The 23,149-nt window shown below is 39.8% G+C and overlaps 1 protein-coding gene across 1 annotated transcript; it reads right to left on the bottom strand.

Moving 5' to 3' along the window:
- Nucleotides 1-1,660: 1,660 nt before the first annotated feature.
- On the bottom strand, nt 1,661-3,391 carry LOC145089509 (uncharacterized). Its single transcript, XM_079027939.1, has 4 exons — nt 3,245-3,391; nt 2,516-3,004; nt 2,207-2,434; nt 1,661-2,095 (listed from the first exon to the last, which is right to left on the bottom strand). Exons 1-4 carry the CDS (start codon nt 3,389-3,391, stop codon nt 1,661-1,663), a joined length of 1,299 nt encoding a protein of 432 aa, XP_078884065.1.
- Nucleotides 3,392-23,149: the final 19,758 nt, after the last annotated feature.

Consider the following 23,149-nt stretch of genomic DNA (forward strand, 5'->3'; position numbering starts at 1 on the left):
AATATTTTTCTATTTTTGTTTTTTGAAAAAGAAATAAAATATTTTTGGTTTTTCGATTTTTTGAAAATGAAATAAAAACAGAAAAATGAAATAAGTAGCAATAATTAAAAATGTACAAAGGATACATGAAGTTCTGAACCACGAGTGGACTACGAGTCACTACCAATGTTCGCACCAATTCGTAGTGTGAACAGTAGACTACGAGCCACTGCGAACGGTCGCACCGAATCGCAGTCAACCAAAACTTTAAGACCGCGAAGGTAGTTTCAGAACTGATTCAACCTCAATCATTCCTAAGCCTTCAAGAATGCAATTAAAGGTTTTTTTTTGTAGGGCTTTTGTGAAGATGTCAGCCAGCTGATAAGTGGATCCAACAAAGTGAATCTCGACATTTTCATCTTCCACGTGATCTTTGATGAAGTGATACCTTAGTGCAATGTATTTGGTCTTAGAGTGTTGCACTGGGTTGTGACATATGCGAATGGCGCTATCAGAATCGCAATACAAGGGGATTCGCTTCATATTGATACCATAGTCATGAAACTGACTTTGAATCCAGATAACTTGTGAAGTACAAGAGGTAGTGGCTATGTACTCTACTTCACCAGTTGATAGGGGATGCAGGTTAGTTTCTTTGAATGCCATCTAACAAGTTTGCCATCAAGAAATTGACATCCTCCCGTTTTACTCTTCCGATCTAAACTGCAACCTCCGAGATCAGCATCTGAAAATGCTTGCACAAAGAACCCTGAACTGGGAGGGTACCATATTACGACCGAGGAGGTTCGTTTAAGATACCTGAATATGTTCTTGACAGCAGTCATGTGGGGTTCGCTAGGATTCGCTTGAAACCTGGCACAATATCAACCATAAAACATGATGTTTGGACGACTAGCAGTTAGATACATCAATGACCCTATCATTTGACGATAGAGTGTGATATCAGCAGCTGGTTTGTCCAAAGACGACGTTAGTTTTGTTTCGAATTCCATTGGAACCTTCACCTTCGAATCACCCACCATTCCAAACTTAGCAAGTAAGGTCTTCGTGTAAGCCTCCTGGTTGATAAAAATTCCCTCCTGACTCTCTCTTATGTTCAAACCAAAGAAAAAATTAATTCGACCCATAGAGCTCATCTCAAATTTAGTTTCCACTAACTTTTAGAACTCAACAGTTAAACTGGGATTTGTAGAACCGAAAATGATGCCATCAACGTAAATTTGGACAATCATCAAATGTTCACCATCTTTCTTGCGAAAGAAGGTTGGTTCAACCGAACCTTGTTTAAATTTAGCTTGTATTAATAATCTAGTTAGAGTTTCATATCAGGCTCGTGGAGCTTGCTATAGACCATAGACTGCTTTATCTAGAATGTAATAGTGGTTCATATATTTCTCATTTACGAACCCTGGTGGGTGTTCCACATACACTGTTTCTTCAAGTTCCTTGTTCAGAAAGGCACACTTAACGTCCATTTGAAACATTTTGAAGTTCTTGTTAGCTAGATATGCCAGAAAGATTCGAATAGACTCCATCCGTACAACTGGTGTGAAGTTTTCTTCATAGTCAATGCCTTCTTCTTGGCAATACCCCTTAATAACTAGTCGCGCATTTTTTTTCGTATCACATTTCCCTCTTTTTCTAGTTTGTTACGAAATACCTATTTTAGACCGACAACTGATACATCCTTCGGAGTCGGAATCAATCTCCAGACCTTGTTTTGTTCGAGCTCATTGAGCTCCTCCTGCATTGCTCTTACCCAATCAGAATGATCAAGAGCAACTTTAACATTTTTAGGTTCAATTTTGGAGATAAATGAATTAAACATGAAATATTCCACTTTAGAGAATAATGCAGTCTGCTTTGCCTTTTGTTGTGTTCTCGTAAGAACTGCTGAAGATGATTCTCTGATTACTTGTCTTTTGGGATGATCTCTGGTCCATTTGGTCAAAGGAGGGAAATTAGGATTAGAGGTTGGGTCCAGTTCAACATTTACATCCTCTAATTCTGACTGCATATCTGAATTATCATTAGTGTTTTCACTCTCCCCCTTGAATGATGTATGTGCCTCTTCTTCTGGAATTGGATTCTCCCCCTAGAGTGAACTTTCGTGAGTCACTTAAGGAGTTGAATGCTCCCCCCTCAAAAGGTGTATCAGGCATGGAGGTTGTGTAGAACCCTCCCCCTGAAATGGAGCATTCACAACTTGTGGATCTTTCGGATTCTGAGGCTCGCTCTTAAAATTCTTTGCAGCTTCATTGATAATTTTCTTTAATTCATTCTCCCTGTTATCCCCTTCTTTGGATTTTGAAGATGTCACTTTTTCTGGTTCATCAAATAAATTCATGAATTCGTCGTAGAGATTGGAGAGTGCAATCGTTGTTGGATTCGGCTTGGGAAAGATCTCCTTTGATTGACTGTCATCCTTCTGATACTTCTTTAAATAATTGCCATCGAATGTCACATAATAGGTTTCTTTTATGTTTTTAGACTTTTTGTTGAGAACCCTATATGCCTTAGAAGTAAGAGAATACCCTAAGAAAATACCTTCATCAGCATTCACATCGAATTTGTTCCTTAGCTCTTTGGAATTCAAAATGAGACACCTGGAACCAAATACATGAAAGAACTTGACATTAGGTTTTAGATTATTCAATATTTCATAGGGAGTAACAAAAAATCGCTTATTGAGGATTGATTGATTTTGAGTAAAGCAGGTTGTTAAAATAGCATCCGCCCAGAAGTAAAGTGGCAGATTCGCAAATGACAGCATGGTTCTCGCGGGTTCGCATAAAGACCAGTTTTGTCTTTCACCGACCCCGTTCTGTTGAGGAATGTAAGGAGCCGAAAAGTTGTGAGTTACTCCTTTCGAAGTCAGAAATTCTTTAAATGCTTGGTTTTTGAATTCCAAACCGTTGTCACTGTGAATGTTACGAACCAACTTTCGTTGTTGTATCTCAATTTGTTTTATAAAATCCTTAAGCGTGGGCGAGGCTTCTGATTTCTGCTTAATAAAATGCACCCAGGTAAATCTAGAAAAGTCATCAACAATTACAAGTATATATTTGTTACCACCAATGCTTTCAATTTCAGAAGGACCACAAATGTGTATATGTAAAAGTTCAAGTGGTTCTATGACTTTGGTGTTCACAACTGTTGGATGACTCTTCCTACTATGCTTTCCTAATTAGCAAGTTGCACAAAGATGTTCCTTATCGAATTTCAAGAGTGGAAGCCCTCGCACATGATCACCAATAACGAGTTTATTGATGTCTTTGAAATTTAGGTGCGAGAGTCTACGGTGCAACAACCATCTATCATTTGATGAAGCTTTTGCAAGTAGGCAAATATCAGGTTTCCCTTTGATGGGGTTCAGATTTAAAGGATACATCTTCCCTGTTCTCTTAGAGTTCAACAAGACTGTTTTAGTCTTCTTTTCAATGATCTAGGATCCCTCGTCGTCAAACGATACCTTCAATCTAGTACCTACAACCAATTGAGAGACACTTATTAGGTTGTGTTGCAGGCCTTCCACATATGCTACCTTGCGAATAGAAAATTCTCAATTCATGATCATTTCGTATCCCTTGATTTCTCCGAGTGAATTATTTCCGAGCTTCGCTCTTACTCCATCCTTCAATGCTCTAAACTCTCTCATCTCTTCCTTCCTTCCTATCATGTGATGCGAGAAGCCACTATCAATGTACCATTCGGATTAAAATTGCTTGTCACGAATCAGCTACAAAAATCAAAGAGATTTGGGAACCCAAAGTTGTTTTGGTCCACGTGAGGCTTTTACAGGAAAAGTAATTGCAACATCAACTAAATAAGATCTTTTAATTAAAGTGGAGTTATCTTTCTTTGTGATTTGTAAAAAGTGGTCCTATTATCTTTTTTGGATATTTTCCTTTGTTTATCTTGGATTTGTTGCTTGACAAACTTCTTCTTAACTCTCTTTGGGTTAGTTTTGGACCTCTTGAAAGGAATTTTAGGCTCCGAAACTACTTTTTCTTTGCCTTTAACTTCTTTTAATGTCTTGGCTGGATGTGAAGCATTCTTGTTAGGAGAAAAGTGGGACTTTGACTTCTCCAAAGGTTTCGCTTGATTTGAAAAAGAGGGTTTTTGTAAAACTTTTTGTTTTGAAACCTGTGGAGATCGAGACTGAGTTTTTGAAAAACTTCTAGGGTTCACATGTGAAGAGACTTTCACATTTGGATTTGATGACTTTTCTTGATAAACATAGTTAGGATTTCTGGTTTTCCAGAAATGCTTTCTTTCCTTTAGATTTTTATTATATCTCGCATTTCTTTGACGTTTTTTAGCAACAAATTGCTCAGAAGACTTATGAACACTAGCCCTAGGTTTTGACCTTCTGACTGGAGTTCCAGCATGTTCGGATGATGTATCATTTGGAACCATCTTAGTTCCACTCAGACTCCCTTTCTCGTAGCTTGAGTTGACCTTGTTCAGCGATTCTGCTACATATCTTCCTTTCGTTTTCCAATAGGTCATTGCAGATAAACCTTTGGTTTCATTTGCATTGTCAATAGGGGCTGACCGAAAAAATTCATCGCACCCATTAGCGTTGTCTTCTTCTACCAGGGATGTTAGTTCTATAGTCTAATTTTTTTCAGTCAGGTAGTTGTGAAAACTTGGTTAGGAACTGTTCTAACCTTTTGTAAAACTAAATCTTTTTTCTTTTAAAATCGTTTATTACTTTCAGAAATACGGGCGAACTCAACTGGATTTTCTCAAATTAAGACTTTCGTAGGTTCAGGTTCGCTTTTAACTGATTCTGAATAATCAACCTCATCCTCCATAGAGATCTCACTCATGTCATTATCATCATCGAATTCAAATACATTTTCAATACTAAGTTTATTTTTTGATCTCATCTTAGTGCATAGAGAGTCAAATTTCTATACAATTTCAAATTTGATTTTCTCTTTAATTTTTTCATCCAAAATTTGTCTTAACATTTATTTATGGTCTGTGGACTGTATGTAAGATTCAATTTAGTCCAGACCGATTTTGTAGGCGTCTAAGACTTCTTCTGATGACACGATTGATTCGCACCTGTAACAGTCTGCATCGATTCCGTCCTCTTTCAATTCAATAAATGGTAAAATCATCTTGTGGATTTTTTTCCTATTTCACAGTCAATATGCAGTTGTGTAATATTAAAATAAATCCGGTTTTACAATTAAACAAAAATGTTTCATGGTTTCAAAATCCCCAAATTGTCACGTTGCGAATAAATGAAATTATCCCTAGACTTAGCTAAATCTGACTCTAACTTTTCAATCCACATGCGCGTCTCTTCACTATTGTTCGAAACGATGCCGAGTTGATCGGTTAAGTTAGAACTAGTTAAATGGGTTCGCTTTAGACTATAACTGAAACTTGAAAATGTAAATCTTAAGTCTTTTAATTAAGTTTCATACCTGGAGATAGGAATGTGTCACACCCCAAAACCGGAACGGTGGAATCGTTCAGGGGTGGAGAACGTTATGTTTAGTATCACGAGATATGTATATGGTAAGCATGTAATGAACAACCATTTCATTTCCAAAGAAAAGTGTTTACAATGTGTGGGTTCACAAAACATAGAATTCATACACAAATAACGAAACAAGACTTGAAGCTATAATGCTTCATCTTCTGAATCCCCAACACGAGCACCTATCTAATAGTCTCCTGAGAATACAAGTTATTTGAAAGAGTTGATCATCAATTAAGCTGGTGAGTTCATAAGATTTAAGTGATGTGAGTAAGCTGTAAAATGTTGTTGAAAATGTACATGTAAGAGTGGTGTAAGCTGTAAGTTCTGTTTTAAAAAGTTTGCCTGTTCCTCTAGAAAATACTAAATTTCCTACTTGAATGAAAGTTAAATAAAATGACACTACAAGCCTTTCTATGGGTACTAAGTGGGTACAAGTTATATAAGACTCAGAGTAAACAAACAATCGATTGTGCACGTCTTCCCTAAGCTCACAACCCAACGAGGAACAGAAAGTAAGGCGGATAGCAAACATCCCATTGGTTGTTAGATCGTTGTCATATATAACCCTGGTGTTTTCACATGTTACTCATGGAGTTAATTGTAATGGTTCCTTTATATCTAATGAAAAGTTCTTTAAGAAAACCTATATTTCTTATAGTAAAATAGTGACCACAATGACTACTTTTAAAATAGCTTAGTTTATGCTGCTATATATAATATGATATCGGATAGAAAGTTAATTGAGTGAATCTGCCCTAAGCCCACAACCCAACGAGGAACAGGAAGTAAGGCAGAAAGCACACATCTAACTACCTATTGGGTATTAGCTTTATATATAAACATGGTGTATAAACTAAGCATTTATAGAGTTACTCGCTTAAGGTCTTTTAAATTGTACTGGTTTAATAAAATGGATTAAACCCTTTACTGGGGAGTTTCTAGTTTTGAATACCAAAAGTACTGATTTTGGAAAGTATGTTTTGTACTAGAAAAGTTGTGTTTTCGCTCTGTGTCCTATAACCTGACCCATACCTGGTACGCTTATGATGACTTAATGTATACTAAGCATACATGTATATAGAATCGGGTAGATAATAGATTGGGTGAATCCGTTCCAAGCCCACAACCCAACGAGGAACAGGAAATGAAGCAAAGAGCACACATCCTATTAGCTGTCGGAACCTATTGGTAGACATATATCTTGTGATGTATACATTAAGGAATCATAAGACTAGCATTATGGGCCTAGCTTTTAATCGTATCCTTCTACCAAGGCATCTTCTGTTATGTGCTACACTCGGCTGTTCCGTTTTGTCGTTAGTAAAAATGTATATTTTCCCTAGTTTATAACTATCTTAGCTCGAAAATAGTTCGACCTTCAAGTGGTACTGTCACTTTATGAAAGTAATGGGAAATGTAAGTACCCAGTTTTCGTTTATAATGACATGCGGATGTATTGATCAACGTAAAAACATATTTTTTTTATTACGGTTATAATGTGAAGGCTAGAACCCTTACTATACACTCCCCCTGTCAGGATATTAAGGGAACTAAACACGACCTCTGCAAATTCTTGCAAGCCATGTAATCCACATTAGAGTATATGACCATGTATACCCAATATAACTATCACCTTTTGTTTAAAACAATGAGTTAGTGATTCATTGGTATAATTAGATCCTGTAAGTGTGTTCTCATGCTATAGCAACTTAACTTGTTTGTTCTGTTTGTTTCTCTTAATTGTTTGATTCTCTTCACTATATGTTTTGTTATGGTATTGACTCTTTGTGTGCTTCATTGTACTAGAAGTAATGAATAGCATTCTCCTAAACTATACCTATTATAGTTTACTAATGTTCTACTTGGACTGTTATTGAAAAGACTCATTTATCTACTAAGTTATGCTTGTACTTTAAAAACGGAGTTTTGTATAACTATAAAGTAACATATCTTTAAAAGAGTTTTGTAATGTTTTGACGACTTATAGTGACATAAGTAACATTTTGAAAGATGTTTATAACAAACAATCACACAATTATCATTGTGTTCAACTTGTATTCCCCTCCTTAAAACAGTTAAAACAGTTAAAAGATTCATTGCGGGGTATGAACTCACCTGATGTACTTGATTCAAATGAGTATGCGTGTAAGGATGATAAGTTCCACGAATGAAGTCACGAGACACAATAGGTCCTAAATGACATATACGGACACATATTGACATGAATATGTTGTTTATAAACAACTATTTGTAAGGAAACACCTTCCGGGACTAGAAAACACCTGATCAAGTGTTGGAATCACATGTGATTCATCAAAAGGAAGTGAAATGGCACAAAAAGGTGTTTATAGTTTTGGGACCAACTCCGTTGGACTTTACGGTCGTAAACCCATGAGTTTACGGCCATAAACTCATGGTACCTCCACCATTTTGTGTTTTGAAGCCTATATGTCCTAAAGAAGCATTCCTACTTCATGTCTTAGCCTTAGGAAGTGTTTTTGGCATCATTTTACTTCTAAATGGAGTTTACGGCCCATGGACCACTTCTCCGTGTGTTTACGGCTGTAAACCCATATGGATTATGGTTTTTTGATGTTTTCAAGTACTAAGCACATCAAGGTAAGGGTCTAGGCTAGTTTCCAAGGCTTGTAAGGGAATAGGGCACACTTTGGCACCATTTTTAGGGTTTACGGTCCAAGAGCATCTTGGACCGTAAACACCTTTGATCTTGACTTTCTTGGGTGTTTTCTTGATGTTTAGAAGTGTAACAAGTCTTATAATACTCTAGGATAGAAGTACTTACTAGGTAGAAGCTTGAAAAGGTGCTAAAAGTCCAAGAACACTAGTGTGTGTTCTTGGTGAAACTTGAAGATCTACACTTTTGGAATGATTTCACGGATGGAAGTGTGTTAGATCACTAGATTAAGGTAGATATCAACTTATTAGGGCTAGAAACACTTACAAGTTGAAGATCAAGAAGGAAAATTTGGATGCTACTTGAGAGGATTTGAGTTCTTGCTTGAAATGGTGAAAAAGTGTGAAAAATGGCTAAGTGTCATATATATAGACATTAGGGTTTACGGTCCAAATACCATTTGGGCCGTAAACTCCAAAATCTTAGAGTTTTTGGAACTTTATTGATGCACAATAAACCCTAGGGCATCCTCTCTTCTGTTAACTTCCAAAGTACTAACTTTAAAACATTCAAACTTATTCCAAAAGCTTGAAAGTTAGCAGAAACTGTTCTGACTTCTATTGAATTGAATGGTTGTATAGAATAGAAATTTCGGGTTGTCACATCATCCCCCCGTTAGAAGGAATTTCATCCCGAAATTAGCTCTCTTAGCATTACTACTGGGGTTTCGCTTCTCTGATTTGCAGAACACCCACTCGTAGACCTGGCAACTTTGCCCTGGTGTTCTTGATAGGATTCATACTTGGTCCATCTATCATTACCTCGTGTATACAAGCCGTATATAATTAGAATTAGTAAGACGGTCGGATGTGTGACTCTGCCCCAGGTCCAGAACCCAACGAGGGACAGGAGAAAGGGTGGAAACACACATACTAAGTCTGTGTAATCATAATCATATACCACCCTTGCTTATACACCAAATAGTAATAGGTGGGCTGCATCGTCCATAGCCTTTGTGCTTGAACTTGGTCTGCTGGACTAGTGGTATTTCTTGACGGTTTGCGGACATCTGACGATAACGCTTCGGAGGACAAAGTACTCTTCGCACGAGTACTTCGGGGGCTTAGAATACAAAGGATAAAATTTTGGTTTAGGTCGGACCTTCGATACTAATGACGAAAGAAAACAACGGACTTATTACCGGACAAAGTTTTGGTCAAATGAAAGAAACGTTTGATAAACGACGATGTATCCCTGGTATGCTCGATACTGTACTCCTAGTATGTTCGACAATGTACTCTTTGTAACTGTTCTCGTGTTTCCCGTTTTCTAATTGAAGTTAACAGTCCTATGCATCGTACCGCTATGTGCGCATACATATGAACAAAAGTGTTCTACCAAATGGTGGGGATACTTTATATCATAATCCTCCTCGGTACCACTATCATCGCCCGTCAGATACAAGTTATGAATATTTAAGGTGAACCAGGCAGTCGACTGAGTATATTTGCCTCAAATCCTCAGCCATTTAAGGAAAGGGGACCTAAGAGGAGTCACTCACTCTAAGTCTGCAACATCTTAGTTGCACACAACCCTGACGTATATGGTGAGCCATAATAGCTTCTCTAAGGGATCTTTTAGTTCTCTTGAATACTGTGACCTATTTCAACATGTGAGTTGTTATAGTTACTTTTAAGTGTTATCCCCAAATTTTAATCTTATATGAATATAAATTAATTTTAAAAGTAATTACTATTTTGAAAACGTACCACTACTCGTCGACGAAGTCGGGGTAGATTCTCCTGCGGTGATCATCAGAATGCGTCCATCCGCTCCTGAGTTCCTTACTATTGGGCAGTCCCTCTAACGGTGTCTAGTCTCACCACAGCCATAGCAGGCTTGGTTTTCTTCAGCTCCGAGGACTTGGGAGATCGGTTGAGTCGGTGCCCTGCAGTAACAGACTGTGTGTCCCTTTCTGTGGCAGTTCAGACACTGCATTTCGCGACATACTCCGGTGTGGTGAAAGTTGCACTTTCCACACTTCGGAAGGTTTCCAGCATATCGACTGGCAGGGGCTGAAGCAGTAGGCGTCGTGGCGGTGTACATAGTACTCGCTCGTTGCTCTTGTGGGGTGTCCTGTGTTGTTTGCTTCTTCTTTCTCTTGTTCCCCGACTTCTGATTATAGTCCTCTTCCCTTGATGGCTCGGGAATATGGACTTTTACACCATGGCGGACTCCATGGTCGATGAGTCGCTGAGCCAGGCGTTTAGCACTATCGAACGTGGCGGGGTTAGAAGACAGCACATTTCCTTGGGTCGGAGCAGTCAGACCCCAAATGTATCTTTCTATCTTCTTGATCTCCGAGGTAATCATCTCAGGGCATAGAGCTGCTAGTTCGCTGAACCGGTCAGTGTAGGTCACTATGTCTGAGCCGACCATAGTGAGATCCCACAGCTCTTGTTCTAGTTTTTGAATCTCGCCTAACGAGCAGTATTCCTCCCGCATGAACTCTTTTAGGTTTTTCCAACCTATTGAGTTAGCCACTGATAGGGTCAGTGACTTAACATGGCTGTTCCACCATGTTAGGGCCTTGCCAGAGAAGGTGTAGGCAGCAAACTTCACTTTGCTTCCTTTTGGGCATAAACAGATTTCGAAGATCGCCTCTGTTTTCTCGAACCATTGCATGAGGGCAATGACTCCTTCAATCCCATTAAAGGAATATGGCTGGCATTTGGTGAAATCTTTGTAGGAGAACTCTCTCGGGCGCACAGGGACCTCACCTTGAGTAGAATCAGTAGGCGTTTCACGTCCACCTGTACTGATGGGGTGATATTGAGCCATGGTTGTTGCCACAGCCGCGGCCACTACATCGTTTATAGTTGCCATATCTATTTACGAAGGAGGCGGCGTTGGAGTTATCGGAGTAGAGTGTCTGGGTGATCTGTGAGGAGGCATCTTTGCTAAAAGAAAACAACGATGAGACGGAATAAGTCTATAGCAATGGACACAAGCCGAAAGCTGAAAAGACAAGGTTATCCTAGTTCTGGATGTATCGGGTCCTGACTTTCACAAGGTTCTAGAAATAATTCATAAATAAGTATATACCTAATAAAATCTATGAATTTGAAATAACTATCCTCGAATGAATATCTGTTTCCTGAATAACTGTTACCAGTTGCATGTAAGAAAATAATCCTAACACATGTAATGTGAGCAGTGTTTCCACTCGCTCGATAAATTAACATGATTAATATTTATTAGTGTGACGTGTAAGACGTTTTGGTTACTTCGGCTGATCTTTCCTTGAAAACTTCTCATGAACTTGTCCTTGTTCCTCCTAGACTCTTCTGTTGTATACTATGCGGAAGTGGTTACATTTATCTGGGCTTGTCGTGCGAGAATGAAAGTGACTAATGAACCTATGAGCTTTAAGGTAACTTTATGGGGTGATCCTTACGGAATCCTCCTATAATTGTACAAGGTACACAAGTTTGTATATAATTGAAGATTAAATAGACCTTCGAATAAGTGATCCCACCCCAACACTACACCCTTAAGAGGAATGGCTAGCGAAGCGTAGGCTACAGATTCTATGTCTATAAGATCTTGATTATATATATAAAACTTTAGGAATATACCTTGCAAGATTATAGACTTATCCGTAAGGGTCTTTTAAATTCTCACATAAGTTATTTATCTGGACTAAAATACTCCTATAGTATTCTAACTCTGAATGTACTTGTTATGGGGTTCTCTTGACTGTTGTTCAGGTAAGTTTTAACTCTGTTGCAACACCACATCATTCCCAAACACATGTCGGTCACATCTCGAATGAATATAGTTGATCAAGCTATATTGATCCTAGCTATGATTACATAACTGTTCAGGTTGACGACAGTGCCAAACCTTTAAATACTTTAGTTCTGTTCTCCTCGTGACACTAGTTCTATTATGTACATGTATGAGCAGGTAGGTATATTTTTTATAACTTGTAGTTGAACTCTAAAATATATCATTATCCAGAGAACTTAAGCCCCATTGCATTTATAGTTGTATATCTTTTATCGGTTGATATACTTAATTCACTATAAAGAATGCTCTAATACCAATCTGTCACACCCCAAAACCGGAACAGCGGAATCGTTCAGGGGTGGAGGACGTCATGTTTAGTATCACGAGATATGTATATGGTAAGCAAGTAATGAACAACCATTTCATTTCCAAAGAAAAGTGTTTACAATCTGTGGGTTCACAAAACATAGGATTCATACACAAATAACAAAACAAGACTTGAAGCTATAATGCTTCATCTTCTGAATCCCCAGCACAAGCACCTATCTAATAGTCTCCTGAGAATACAAGTTATTTGAAAGAGTTGATCAGCAATTAAGCTTGTGAGTTCATAAGATTTTAGTGATGTGAGTAAGCTGTAAAATGTTGTTGAAAATGTATATGTAAGAGTGGTGTAAGCTGTAAGTTCTGTTTTAAAAAGTTTGCCTGTTCCTCTAGAAAATACTAAATTTCCTACTTGAATGAAAGTTAAATAAAATGACACTACAAGCCTTTCTATGGGTACTAAGTGGGTACAAGTTATATAAGACTCAGAGTAAACAAACAATCGATTGTGCGCGTCTGCCCTAAGCTCACAACCCAACGAGGAACAGAAAGTAAGGCGGATAGAAAACATCCCATTGGTTGTTAGATCGTTGTCATATATAACCCTGGTGTTTTCACTTATTACTCATGGAGTTAATTGTAATGGTTCCTGTATATCTAATGAAAATTTCTTTAAGAAAACCTATATTTCTTATAGTAAAATAGTGACCACATTGTCTACTTTTATAATATCTTAGGTTATGCTGCTATATATAATTTGATATCGGATAGAAAGTTAATTGAGTGAATCCGCCCTAAGTCCACAACCCAACGAGGAACAGGAAGTAAGGTGGAAAGCACACATCTAAATACCTATTGGGTATTAGCTTTATATATAAACAAGGTGTATAAACTAAGGATTTATAGAGTTACTCACCTAAGGTCTTTTAAATTGTACTAGGGAGTTTCTAGTTTTGAATACCAAAAGTACTGATTTTGGAAAGTATGTTTTGTACTAGAAAAGTTGTGCTTTGGCTCTGTGTCCTATAACCTGACCCATACCTGGTACGCTTATGATGACTTAATGTATACTAAGCATACATGTATATAGAATCGGGTAGATAATAGATTGGGTGAATCTGTTCCAAGCCCACAACCCAACGAGGAACAGGAAATGAAGCAAAGAGCACACATCCTATTAGCTGTCGGAACCTATTGGTAGACATATATCCTGTGATGTATACATTAAGGAATCATAAGACTAGCATTATGGGCCTAGCTTTTAATCGTATCCTTCTACCAAGGCATCTTCTGTTATGTGCTACACTCGACTGTTCCGTTTTGTCGTTAGTAAAAATGTATATTTTCCCTAGTTTATAACTATCTTAGCTCGAAAATAGTTCGACCTTCAAGTGGTACTGTCACTTTATGAAAGTAATGGGAAATGTAAGTACCCAGTTTTCGTTTATAATGACATGCGGATGTATTGATCAACGTAAAAACATATATTTTTTATTACGGTTATAATGTGAAGGCTAGAACCCTTACTATACACTCCCCCGGTCAGGATATTAAGGGAACTAAACACGACCTCTGCAAATTCTTGCAAGCCATGTAATCCACATTAGAGTATATGACCATGTATACCCAATATAACTATCACCTTTTGTTTAAAACAATGAGTTAGTGATTCATTGGTATAATTAGATCCTGTAAGTGTGTTCTCATGCTATAGCAACCTAACTTGTTTGTTCTGTTTGTTTCTCTTAATTGTTTGTTCTCTCTGTAAGGTATTGTTTAATTCTCTTCAATATAAGTTCTGTTATGGTATTGATTCTTTGTGTGCTTCATTGTACTAGAAGTAATGAATAACATTCTCCTAAACTATACCTATTATAGTTTACTAATGTTCTACTTGGACTGTTATTGAAAAGACTCATTTATCTACTAAGTTATGCTTGTACTTTAAAAATGGAGTTTTGTATAACTATAAAGTAACATATCTTTAAAAGAGTTTTGTAATGTTGGGGCGAGGCCCTTATCTCCTAGTGATCAGATAAGGATCAAGAATGGGTAGTGGATGAGAATAGTAGGGAGCTTGCCTGTATAGCCCTAGAGAGGTGAGACCTTCGGAGAGGCCGCTCCAGGATGTAGTTGGGTGAGACCTGTGGGCAAGGCCCGTGTGAGAGTAGCAGTATAGGTGAGACCAGAAAGCAGGGTTGCTTAGTAGTATAGTCGGGTGAGACCCGTGGGCAAGCCCCGTGAGTTTTAATAGTACAGGTGGGACCTGGTAAGGATCTTAGGGTCAAGTTGGGGGATCGAGGATCCCAGGATTTGTAGCGCCAGAGTGGCAGAATTGAGGGGGCAGTATTAGATAGCCTAAGTTTCTTCGAAAGTTGCTGGGAGCGACTAGGAGGTTGTGTTGAGGTTAGCGACCGGTGGGAGCCGCTAACCCAGATATTGATAGATCAGTTGGGACCAGGGTGGTCTCGGTTCATCCCGAAGGCAGATAAGGGTCGGCAGAAATTTTCAGTCAGTAGTAGTGCTAGTAAGCAGTCTATAGTGGAATTCATTTAGCTGATCGAGGGGTGTTCGGCACCAAGTTATGGCAGAGGAAAATGTCCAGTGGATACTGGCGGTAATGACCTGTACTGGAAGTAGCGGGGGTGATGGAGTTGGTGAAGGATAGAACCTTCACAGTGACAAGGGAAGCAGTTGGTTATGGAACGTTGCCTTGGAAAGGCCGAAAATCGCATAAGGAAAGAAAGGGGTGTATCCCCAGGGCGTTCAACATGAGTACTCTAGGAGTACCAGAAGGTTTGTCAGTTAAGTAAGTTTTGTTTCCAGGGTGACCAGGGTTTGGGTGAACCCGAGGATGCTATTTGAAAAGATTAATGGTCGTCAGGAGGACTAGGCGAAAGGCCAGTGAAGCAGATTGCAGGGCAGTTGACCATAGAAAACGTCGAGGACGAAGTTTAGTTTAAGTGGGGTAGAGTTGTAACACCCAAAATCAGGAAGGCCAAGAAAGGAAAGAAAACCCTAAGTCAAAGGGTCAACTCGTCGAGTCCAGGAAGGAACTCGACGAGTCGAAGCGGGATCCTGGGGATCGATTAAGTAACCGACTCGGCGATTCGGCTAAGGGGACTCGACGAGTCTGGTCTGAACGAGGAAAACCCTAATCCTGGGAGTTGCATCCTATATAAAGGATGTTAGGTCCCTTCCTTAGCCTCCATATCATCCTAGAGAGCCTGTAAACCCTAGATTTCGTGTGAGCTTCCATCATTTGAGAGAAATAGCTTTGGAGGAGGGAACCTTTGAAAGGAACTTGAAGATCAAGAGGGTTGCTTCAAAGGAGAGGTGTAGATCCGAGATCTACTTCAGTTTGTGTTCATCTTGGAGGTAATAAGCTGTTATCTTCTCTCCTTTGCATCTAGATCTATTTTTGTTATGAGATTTGGGGGGGGGGGGGTTTATGGTTGTTTGAGATCCAATTCGGGTTTGGGGCTTAGAGATGTGACAACCATCAATTTTCGGTCAAGTCAAAGTCAACTAAAGTCAACAAGTCAAACCAGTCAACTCAATTTGCCGTGAGTATTAGAGTTTACGTTATGTAATTTCTAAACAACTCTCTGTTCTAATGAGAAATCATAAATTGAAAAGTGCGTACATCTAGATCTCCTTAACCTAAAACTGTGGTATGTGGCGAGCCAAACCGATAAAACAATGTTGCATACTCATCGGGAGTATGCAAGATCCTTAAACAAGGCTTAACGGGGCTTACGGACCCTGCATTGCAAAACCGAACACTCAAAAAGGGTCACCAATGAAACCTCTCTCAATCGTGTTCACTCCATCTCTTCTTATCAGAAATCTCTCCAAGAATGTCAAATCTCTCCCGAATCTCTCTAAGAATATAAAATCTCTCCCAAATATCTATTTGTATGTGAAATCTCTCCAAGAATGTCAAATCTCTCCCAAATCTCTCTAAGAATATGAAATCTCTCCCAAATATCTCTTTGTATGTGAAATCTCTCCAAGAATGTCAAATCTCTCCCAAATCTCTCTAAGAATATGAAATCTCTCCCAAATATCTCTCTGTATGTGAAATCTCTCCAAGTATGTCAAATCTCTCCCAAATCTCTCTAAGAATATGAAATCTCTCCCAAATATCTCTTTGTATGTGAAATCTCTCCAAGTATGTCAAATCTCTCCCAAATCTCTCTAAGAATATGAAATCTCTCCCAAATATCTCTTTGTATGTGAATTAGATTCGTCGTAAGTAGAGTTCATACCTCTCACAAGACCTTGTAAATTAGATTCGTGAGTATGCGTTGGTGCTACTCTATTCTAGGCGTAAGCACGACACTGGGATTTAAGCGGTCATACTAAACGAGGGATCTAGTTGATATCAAAACTTTTCCATGCACAAATGTGAGGTAAACCTACATCTAGGTCAAAAATTTTCACCAAAACCCAAATTACTACAGTCATATTAACAAGATGGGCTTAGGACATACCTAACAGACTCGAAGGTCTACTTAGCCTTAATTATATAACTAAGCATACATCAATTGGTCATAATAAGGACCTAGCTTGGGTCAAGTATAAGGGTTCACTTGGATACAGAACTACTAAAATACATGAGTTATCATGTAAATAATCTCGTTGTGAATTGTTTTTCAGAACGCTAGTAGCGACCAAATTACATTACAAATCGATATAAGATAAAACTTAGTTAGAAACTCGCGACGTATAGCCATTCTAAAAACTCATTATCATCTCACCCTTAATCATTTTGTTGAGAAGTTCCTTCTTCATAGACTTATGGGTGCAATCATACCAGCACTAATACACCGGGTCCCATCAAAACTCCTCAGCCAAGCGTGTTTGGACACACATGATTCTAAGACGAGTAAAGCTTAACTCCCGTATGAAACCTACTCCTACCCACTGCTGTAACTCCATTTCAAGAATGTTAGCGGAAACACTAAGAATAGTACAGTAACGTGCAAAAATTTATATGCGTAAATATAAATCGTAAGGATGCACTTAAGATAATCATTTCCACTAACGAAGACATTTTTCATCGTGAAACAGAGCTATGTCTTCACCAAGAGGCAACCAACCAACTAGTAAGGCGCCAACTCTGCAGATAGACGCTGCTACTTTTCAGGCTGCAGTCACGGCAGCCGTGACAGCCGTCATGGCGCAATTTGACGCTAACAACGCCAGCAGAAATGGAAGCGGTACTGACAATGCAGATTGTGGTAACAATCAGGAACACCAACAGGTGCCTGCCAGCAAAAATACCTCGGGCCACAAACCTACGAACAAGAAGAGAAAGTTTTGGAACATGAAAGAGCGCCACCAATCTCAAAGATTCACTAAAAGACATCAACCTATGGCCACCCCCACCATCACAACAGCAGTCACGACACATGCCTCAACACTAGCCACGAGGTCTGCCACCCAAACGTCGGCTAGACCATATGAGGGATCACTCCCAAAGTGTATCAAGTGTGGATTCCATCACAATGGGGCTTGCCGAGAGATACACTGTAAAAACTGCAACAGGAAAGGGCACACCGCCCGTTTCTGTAGGACCCCGACTCAGTACATCACACCAACCCCCATTACCAAAGTAATTCCAGTGTGCTTCCTGTGTGGTGAAACGGGACACTTCAAGAGAAACTGTCCAACTGAGAGGAATGACGGGGAAAGCAGAGGAGCATAACAAACGAACCAGCAAGGGTAATAAGGAACCATATTTGGACTTTTGTAATGTTTCCCGACGACAAAAACGTTTAAGTATCATATGTTTGTAATGAATTTTTATATGCTTGCTAAAATCCATGACTTTCTAAAAGTAGTTAAAATACTCCCTCGTCCAAATCAAACCAAAGTCATTCATATATGATCTTAGGATCATTACCTGTAAGATGTAATGACTTTGTGCATACATCGGGGTTAATTATAATCAGATTGCTGAAGTCATGAAACAAATAATTCCACCCTGACCCCTATTCCATGTCTAGTAGTAATAATTAAGTAGGGCCACCCACTCGACGATTTCACCAACATCAGATCACATACGACATTCATATACCGCTTGATCGTAGGGAGACCTGTCAGGGATCATGATATCAACTATCATTACTGGCTATCGAAACACGACATTCATATACAACAAACCGCGAAAGCAATGCGATCAGAGAAGCTTTACCCGAAGTTCTCTAGATACGAGTTTTGGAATTGAGGACTCAAATTCCTAAGACACATCCTTATCAATGTGGAGATCCTTAAGGACTCTTTCAATTGATCGAAACCGTTGAGAAAACAGTCAGCGCAAAAGACGTCAGCAGGAATACCCCAAAACTTTCGGGTCTCGCTGACTTACCGTCTTAGTCCCTTTGGGACTTCTCGTAAATTTCAGAATCCCCTTACGACTTTGACCATGAAGGGAGCAACCCTTGATTGGGAAGAAAAGCAAAAGGAAGAAACCTTTGGAACTCCAGAATAAGAGACCAGATTCCTCTGGAAACCTCACTCTGGGCAGGTTTAGTACGCTTTGGAGAGCGTGGAAAGCCAAAACCCCAGATAATTATGCCTTTCGAGATTCTTGTAAGAATCAGCCTTGTAATCGCAACTTCAATCTACTCCCGCGAGTTTGGTAAAGTACATTCTACCTGACGTGTCCCGAACTTGTAGAAGTATCTATTCGACGAGACTCTTGTAATCCTCCTCGACGAAATCGAGTTCCACAAGAGTCTCACCTTCGTGAAAGAACCATAGTGACCATGGACCGAAAGGTTAAGCGAACGCAGCAACGCCGCTTCCTATTAGTGGAAGTTCGCTGGAATATTAACCAAGGACCTGGAGTCACTTAGGAGTGCGAGAATCAGTCGATTAGGAAGTATCCCCACTTCATGGTTCGATTATTCGTGCCTACTCCTTGCCTAAATTCAAATTTCGGGACGAAATTCCCTCTAACGGGGGGATGATGTGACAACCGTCAATTTTCGGTCAAGTCAAAGTCAACTAAAGTCAACAAGTCAAACCAGTCAACTCAATTTGCCGTGAGTATTAGAGTTTACGTTATGTAATTTCTAAACAACTCTCTATTCTAATGAGAAATCATAAATTGAAAAGTGCGTACATCTAGATCTCCTTAACCTAAAACTGTGGTACGTGGCGAGCCAAACCGATAAAACAGTGTTGCATACTCATCGGGAGTATGCAAGATCCTTAAACAAGGCTTAACGGGGCTTACGGACCCTGCATTGCGAAACCGAACACTCAAAAAGGGTCACCAATGAAACCTCTCTCAATCGTGTTCACTCCATCTCTTCTTATCAGAAATCTCTCCAAGAATGTCAAATCTCTCCCAAATCTCTCTAAGAATATGAAATCTCTCCCAAATATCTCTTTGTATGTGAAATCTCTCCAAGAATGTCAAATCTCTCCTAAATCTCTCTAAGAATATGAAATCTCTCCCAAATATCTCTCTGTATGTGAAATCTCTCCAAGTATGTCAAATCTCTCCCAAATCTCTCTAAGAATATGAAATCTCTCCCAAATATCTCTTTGTATGTGAAATCTCTCCAAGAATGTCAAATCTCTCCCAAATCTCTCTAAGAATATGAAATCTCTCCCAAATATCTCTCTATATGTGAAATCTCTCCAAGTATGTCAAATCTCTCCCAAATCTCTCTAAGAATATGAAATCTCTCCCAAATATCTCTTTGTATGTGAAATCTCTCCAAGAATGTCAAATCTCTCCCTAATCTCTCTAAGTATGTGAAATCTCTCCCAAATATCTCTTTGTATGTGAGATCTCTCCAAGAATGTCAAATCTCTCCCAAATCTCTCTAAGAATATGAAATCTCTCCCAAATATCTCTTTGTATGTGAAATCTCTCCAAGAATGTCAAATCTCTCCCTAATCTCTCTAAGAATATGAAATCTCTCCCAAATATCTCTTTGTATGTGGAATCTCTCTCAAATCTCTCTCGAAATCTCTCCCAACTTTCTATAATCACTCGGGGCATCCCGACCCTCGAATTTGGCGAAAACAGCCGAAAAACGGAAGTCCACGCGAAAAACGGACTTAAGGAACCGAAACCCCTCTTAGGACCCGAAAGTCCTCTTAGGAACCGAACCTTCTGATGAAGAGGAACCGAACCGAAGGTACTGTTCACTACAGTTCATTCGGTTCTGACCATTTCCTCTTCTGATGACTAACCGAACCCTCCCTTCTGATGGCTTGCCGAACCTTCTCTTCTGAGGACTGAGGACCGAACCTTCCCTTCTGAGCCTCGCTTCTGAGCTTCTGACCGAACCCTCGGCCTAGGACCCTTCGCTTCTCGCTCCTGGTTCGCATCTCGTATCCGGCTCAGCAACCACCATGACCGAACCTCGGCCTAGGGACCGAACCTCGGCCTAGGACCGAGAGGGCTCGCTGGGAAGCCTTTTTCTCCCGGTTTTCGATTAAATTCGCGTTTTAAGCCCGTTTTTAATTGTTTTAGCACGGGATTTTCACCCAAAACTTTATTTTAACATATAAGGCCCCTAAACTATTAATTAATCACGTTTTTAAGGATAAAACCTTATCCAAAAGGGAGTAGGTGAAGTACAAAGATGGAGTGTTGACTTTCCTTTATTTTGTGACACAAGCAACCTCCACCACCCACTCCATGTCACTATTCCCCATCAGCCCTTACCTAGTCATTTCATTGTACTTTTCACACCTTTTTCCAACCCCACAATTGGTCAAAGGCTAGAAAAGCCTCCTCTCTCCTCATTTCTCTCATTTTCTCTCTTTTCACCAAAAAGAGCAAACTCTTTTCTCTCTCATTTTCCCTCTCTAGAACTCAAGATTGGAGGGCTGATCTTGGGATTTTCCTCCACATTTGGTAAGAATAATCCCTTCTCTTTATGCTTATTTCACTTCTTTCTACTCGAATCATGGATATCTTACACAAACTCGATCGTAGGGAGACCTGTCAGGGATCATGATATCAAGTATCATTACTGGCTATCGAAACACGCCCACAACCAGTGCTAGACACTAGGATATGAATTATCTACAATAATGATAACATCAAATAAAGTGTATAACCCTAAAAAGAAACACAAGATACTCTATCACTCTAGTGATCTCTTCTTGCGAACGCAGCCTAACTCATGTTATCTAAAAAGATATTGTGGTCATCATCCAATTTTCATAGATATAGCCCTCATCTTCCCGATTTAACGTCTACAAAAGGACCTTTCACCTAACCCCCCAAACATCGAAACCTTCGTCTCTCATAAACATCCAGCACGAACCTACGGATCATCTTTTGCTATGGAACCCCAAAACACGCATCAGAGGAGTGTTATACTTCCCGAAACTTTATCACAAGCATTTACAGGAGACCTTTGGGAATGTCACGCATGTAGCAGACAAGGTTCAAGCACGGAAGCTTGGGACGAATGTGGTACGAGTCCTGCCATGAGCTTCAGGCCAAGATTGCCCAGAGGGACGAGTAAATGTCCTACCATCCGAAAAGGCCTAGTCGCGCAAACCAAACCCACATGCTTCCTACCGAGCTACAAGAACTCTTAGGTCAAACCTGTCGAACTACTCAACAATGAAATTGAAGAACCAAGCTTCTCACCCTGGAAGGCTCTGGTCTTATTCTTCAAATAGAAAAGCAAATTGCTCATAGTTTCATCGACTTCAGAGGCCCCGACAATATCTCCAGTAGAAACCTTTACTATCTGCCTCACATAAACGAATAGGCCGACCAACCACAAGGAACGAGGTATCCTTTAGGAATCGGACCTAAGATCCGAATATCACCGGTCGTGAGTATTGGAAAAAGGGTGTCCGAGGACAACCCTTCAAATTCGATGCGGACGCTGCAAGTCCGTAGTGATACCCCCTCGGATAGGACCAACCCGTTCGCAGTATTCATAGGATGTGCCATTCTTACTAGGATCCGTTAGTCATTGTCATTGTAAGTGACTTGCTTATCTACCCTCGTAGTAAGAAGGAAACCAAGGTGAGTAACTACAACAAACCGCGAAAGCAATGCGATCAGAGAAGCTTTACCCGAAATTCTCTAGATACGAGTTTTGGAATTGAGGACTCAAATTCCTAAGACACATCCTTATCAATGTGGAAATCCTTAAGGACTCTTTCAATTGATCGAAACCGTTGAGAAAACAGTCAGCGCAAAAGACGTCAGCAGGAATACCCCAAAACTTTCGGGTCTCGCTGACTTACCGTCTTAGTCCCTTTGGGACTTTTCGTAAATTTCAGAATCCCCTTACGACTTTGACCATGAAGGGAGCAACCCTTGATTGGGAAGAAAAGCAAAAGGAAGAAACCTTTGGAACTCCAGAATAAGAGACCAGATTCCTCTGGAAACCTCACTCTGGGCAGGTTTAGTACGCTTTGGAGAGCGTGGAAAGCCAAAACCCCAGATAATTATGCCTTTCGAGATTCTTGTAAGAATCAGCCTTGTAATCGCAACTTCAATCTACTCCCGCGAGTTTGGTAAAGTACATTCTACCCGACGTGTCCCGAACTTGCAGAAGTATCTATTCGACGAGACTCTTGTAATCCTCCTCGACGAAATCGAGTTCCACAAGAGTCTCACCTTCGTGAAAGAACCATAGTGACCATGGACCGAAAGGTTAAGCGAACGCAGCAACGCCGCTTCCTATTAGTGGAAGTTCGCTGGAATATTAACCAAGGACCTGGAGTCACTTAGGAGTGCGAGAATCAGTCGATTAGGAAGTATCCCCACTTCATGGTTCGATTATTCGTGCCTACTCCTTGCCTAAATTCAAATTTCGGGACGAAATTCTCTCTAACGGGGGGATGATGTGACAACCGTCAATTTTCGGTCAAGTCAAAGTCAACTAAAG

Source organism: Lactuca serriola, chromosome 2 (assembly GCF_051521515.1).
Source record: "Lactuca serriola cultivar US96UC23 chromosome 2, Lser_US96UC23_V15, whole genome shotgun sequence".
NCBI lineage: Eukaryota > Viridiplantae > Streptophyta > Magnoliopsida > Asterales > Asteraceae > Lactuca > Lactuca serriola.

Excerpts from the sequence above, each read along its gene's own strand:
- LOC145089509 (XM_079027939.1), bottom strand. The coding sequence starts at position 3,391 with ATGTATCCTTTAAATCTGAACCCCATCAAAGGGAAACCTGATATTTGC. Across the intron at positions 3,005-3,244 it reads AACTCGTTATTGGTGATCAT|AAATCAGAAGCCTCGCCCAC; the intron begins GTGCGAGGGCTT and ends TTTATTAAGCAG. Across the intron at positions 2,096-2,206 it reads AGAATCCGAAAGATCCACAA|GGGGAGAATCCAATTCCAGA; the intron begins GTTGTGAATGCT and ends AGTTCACTCTAG.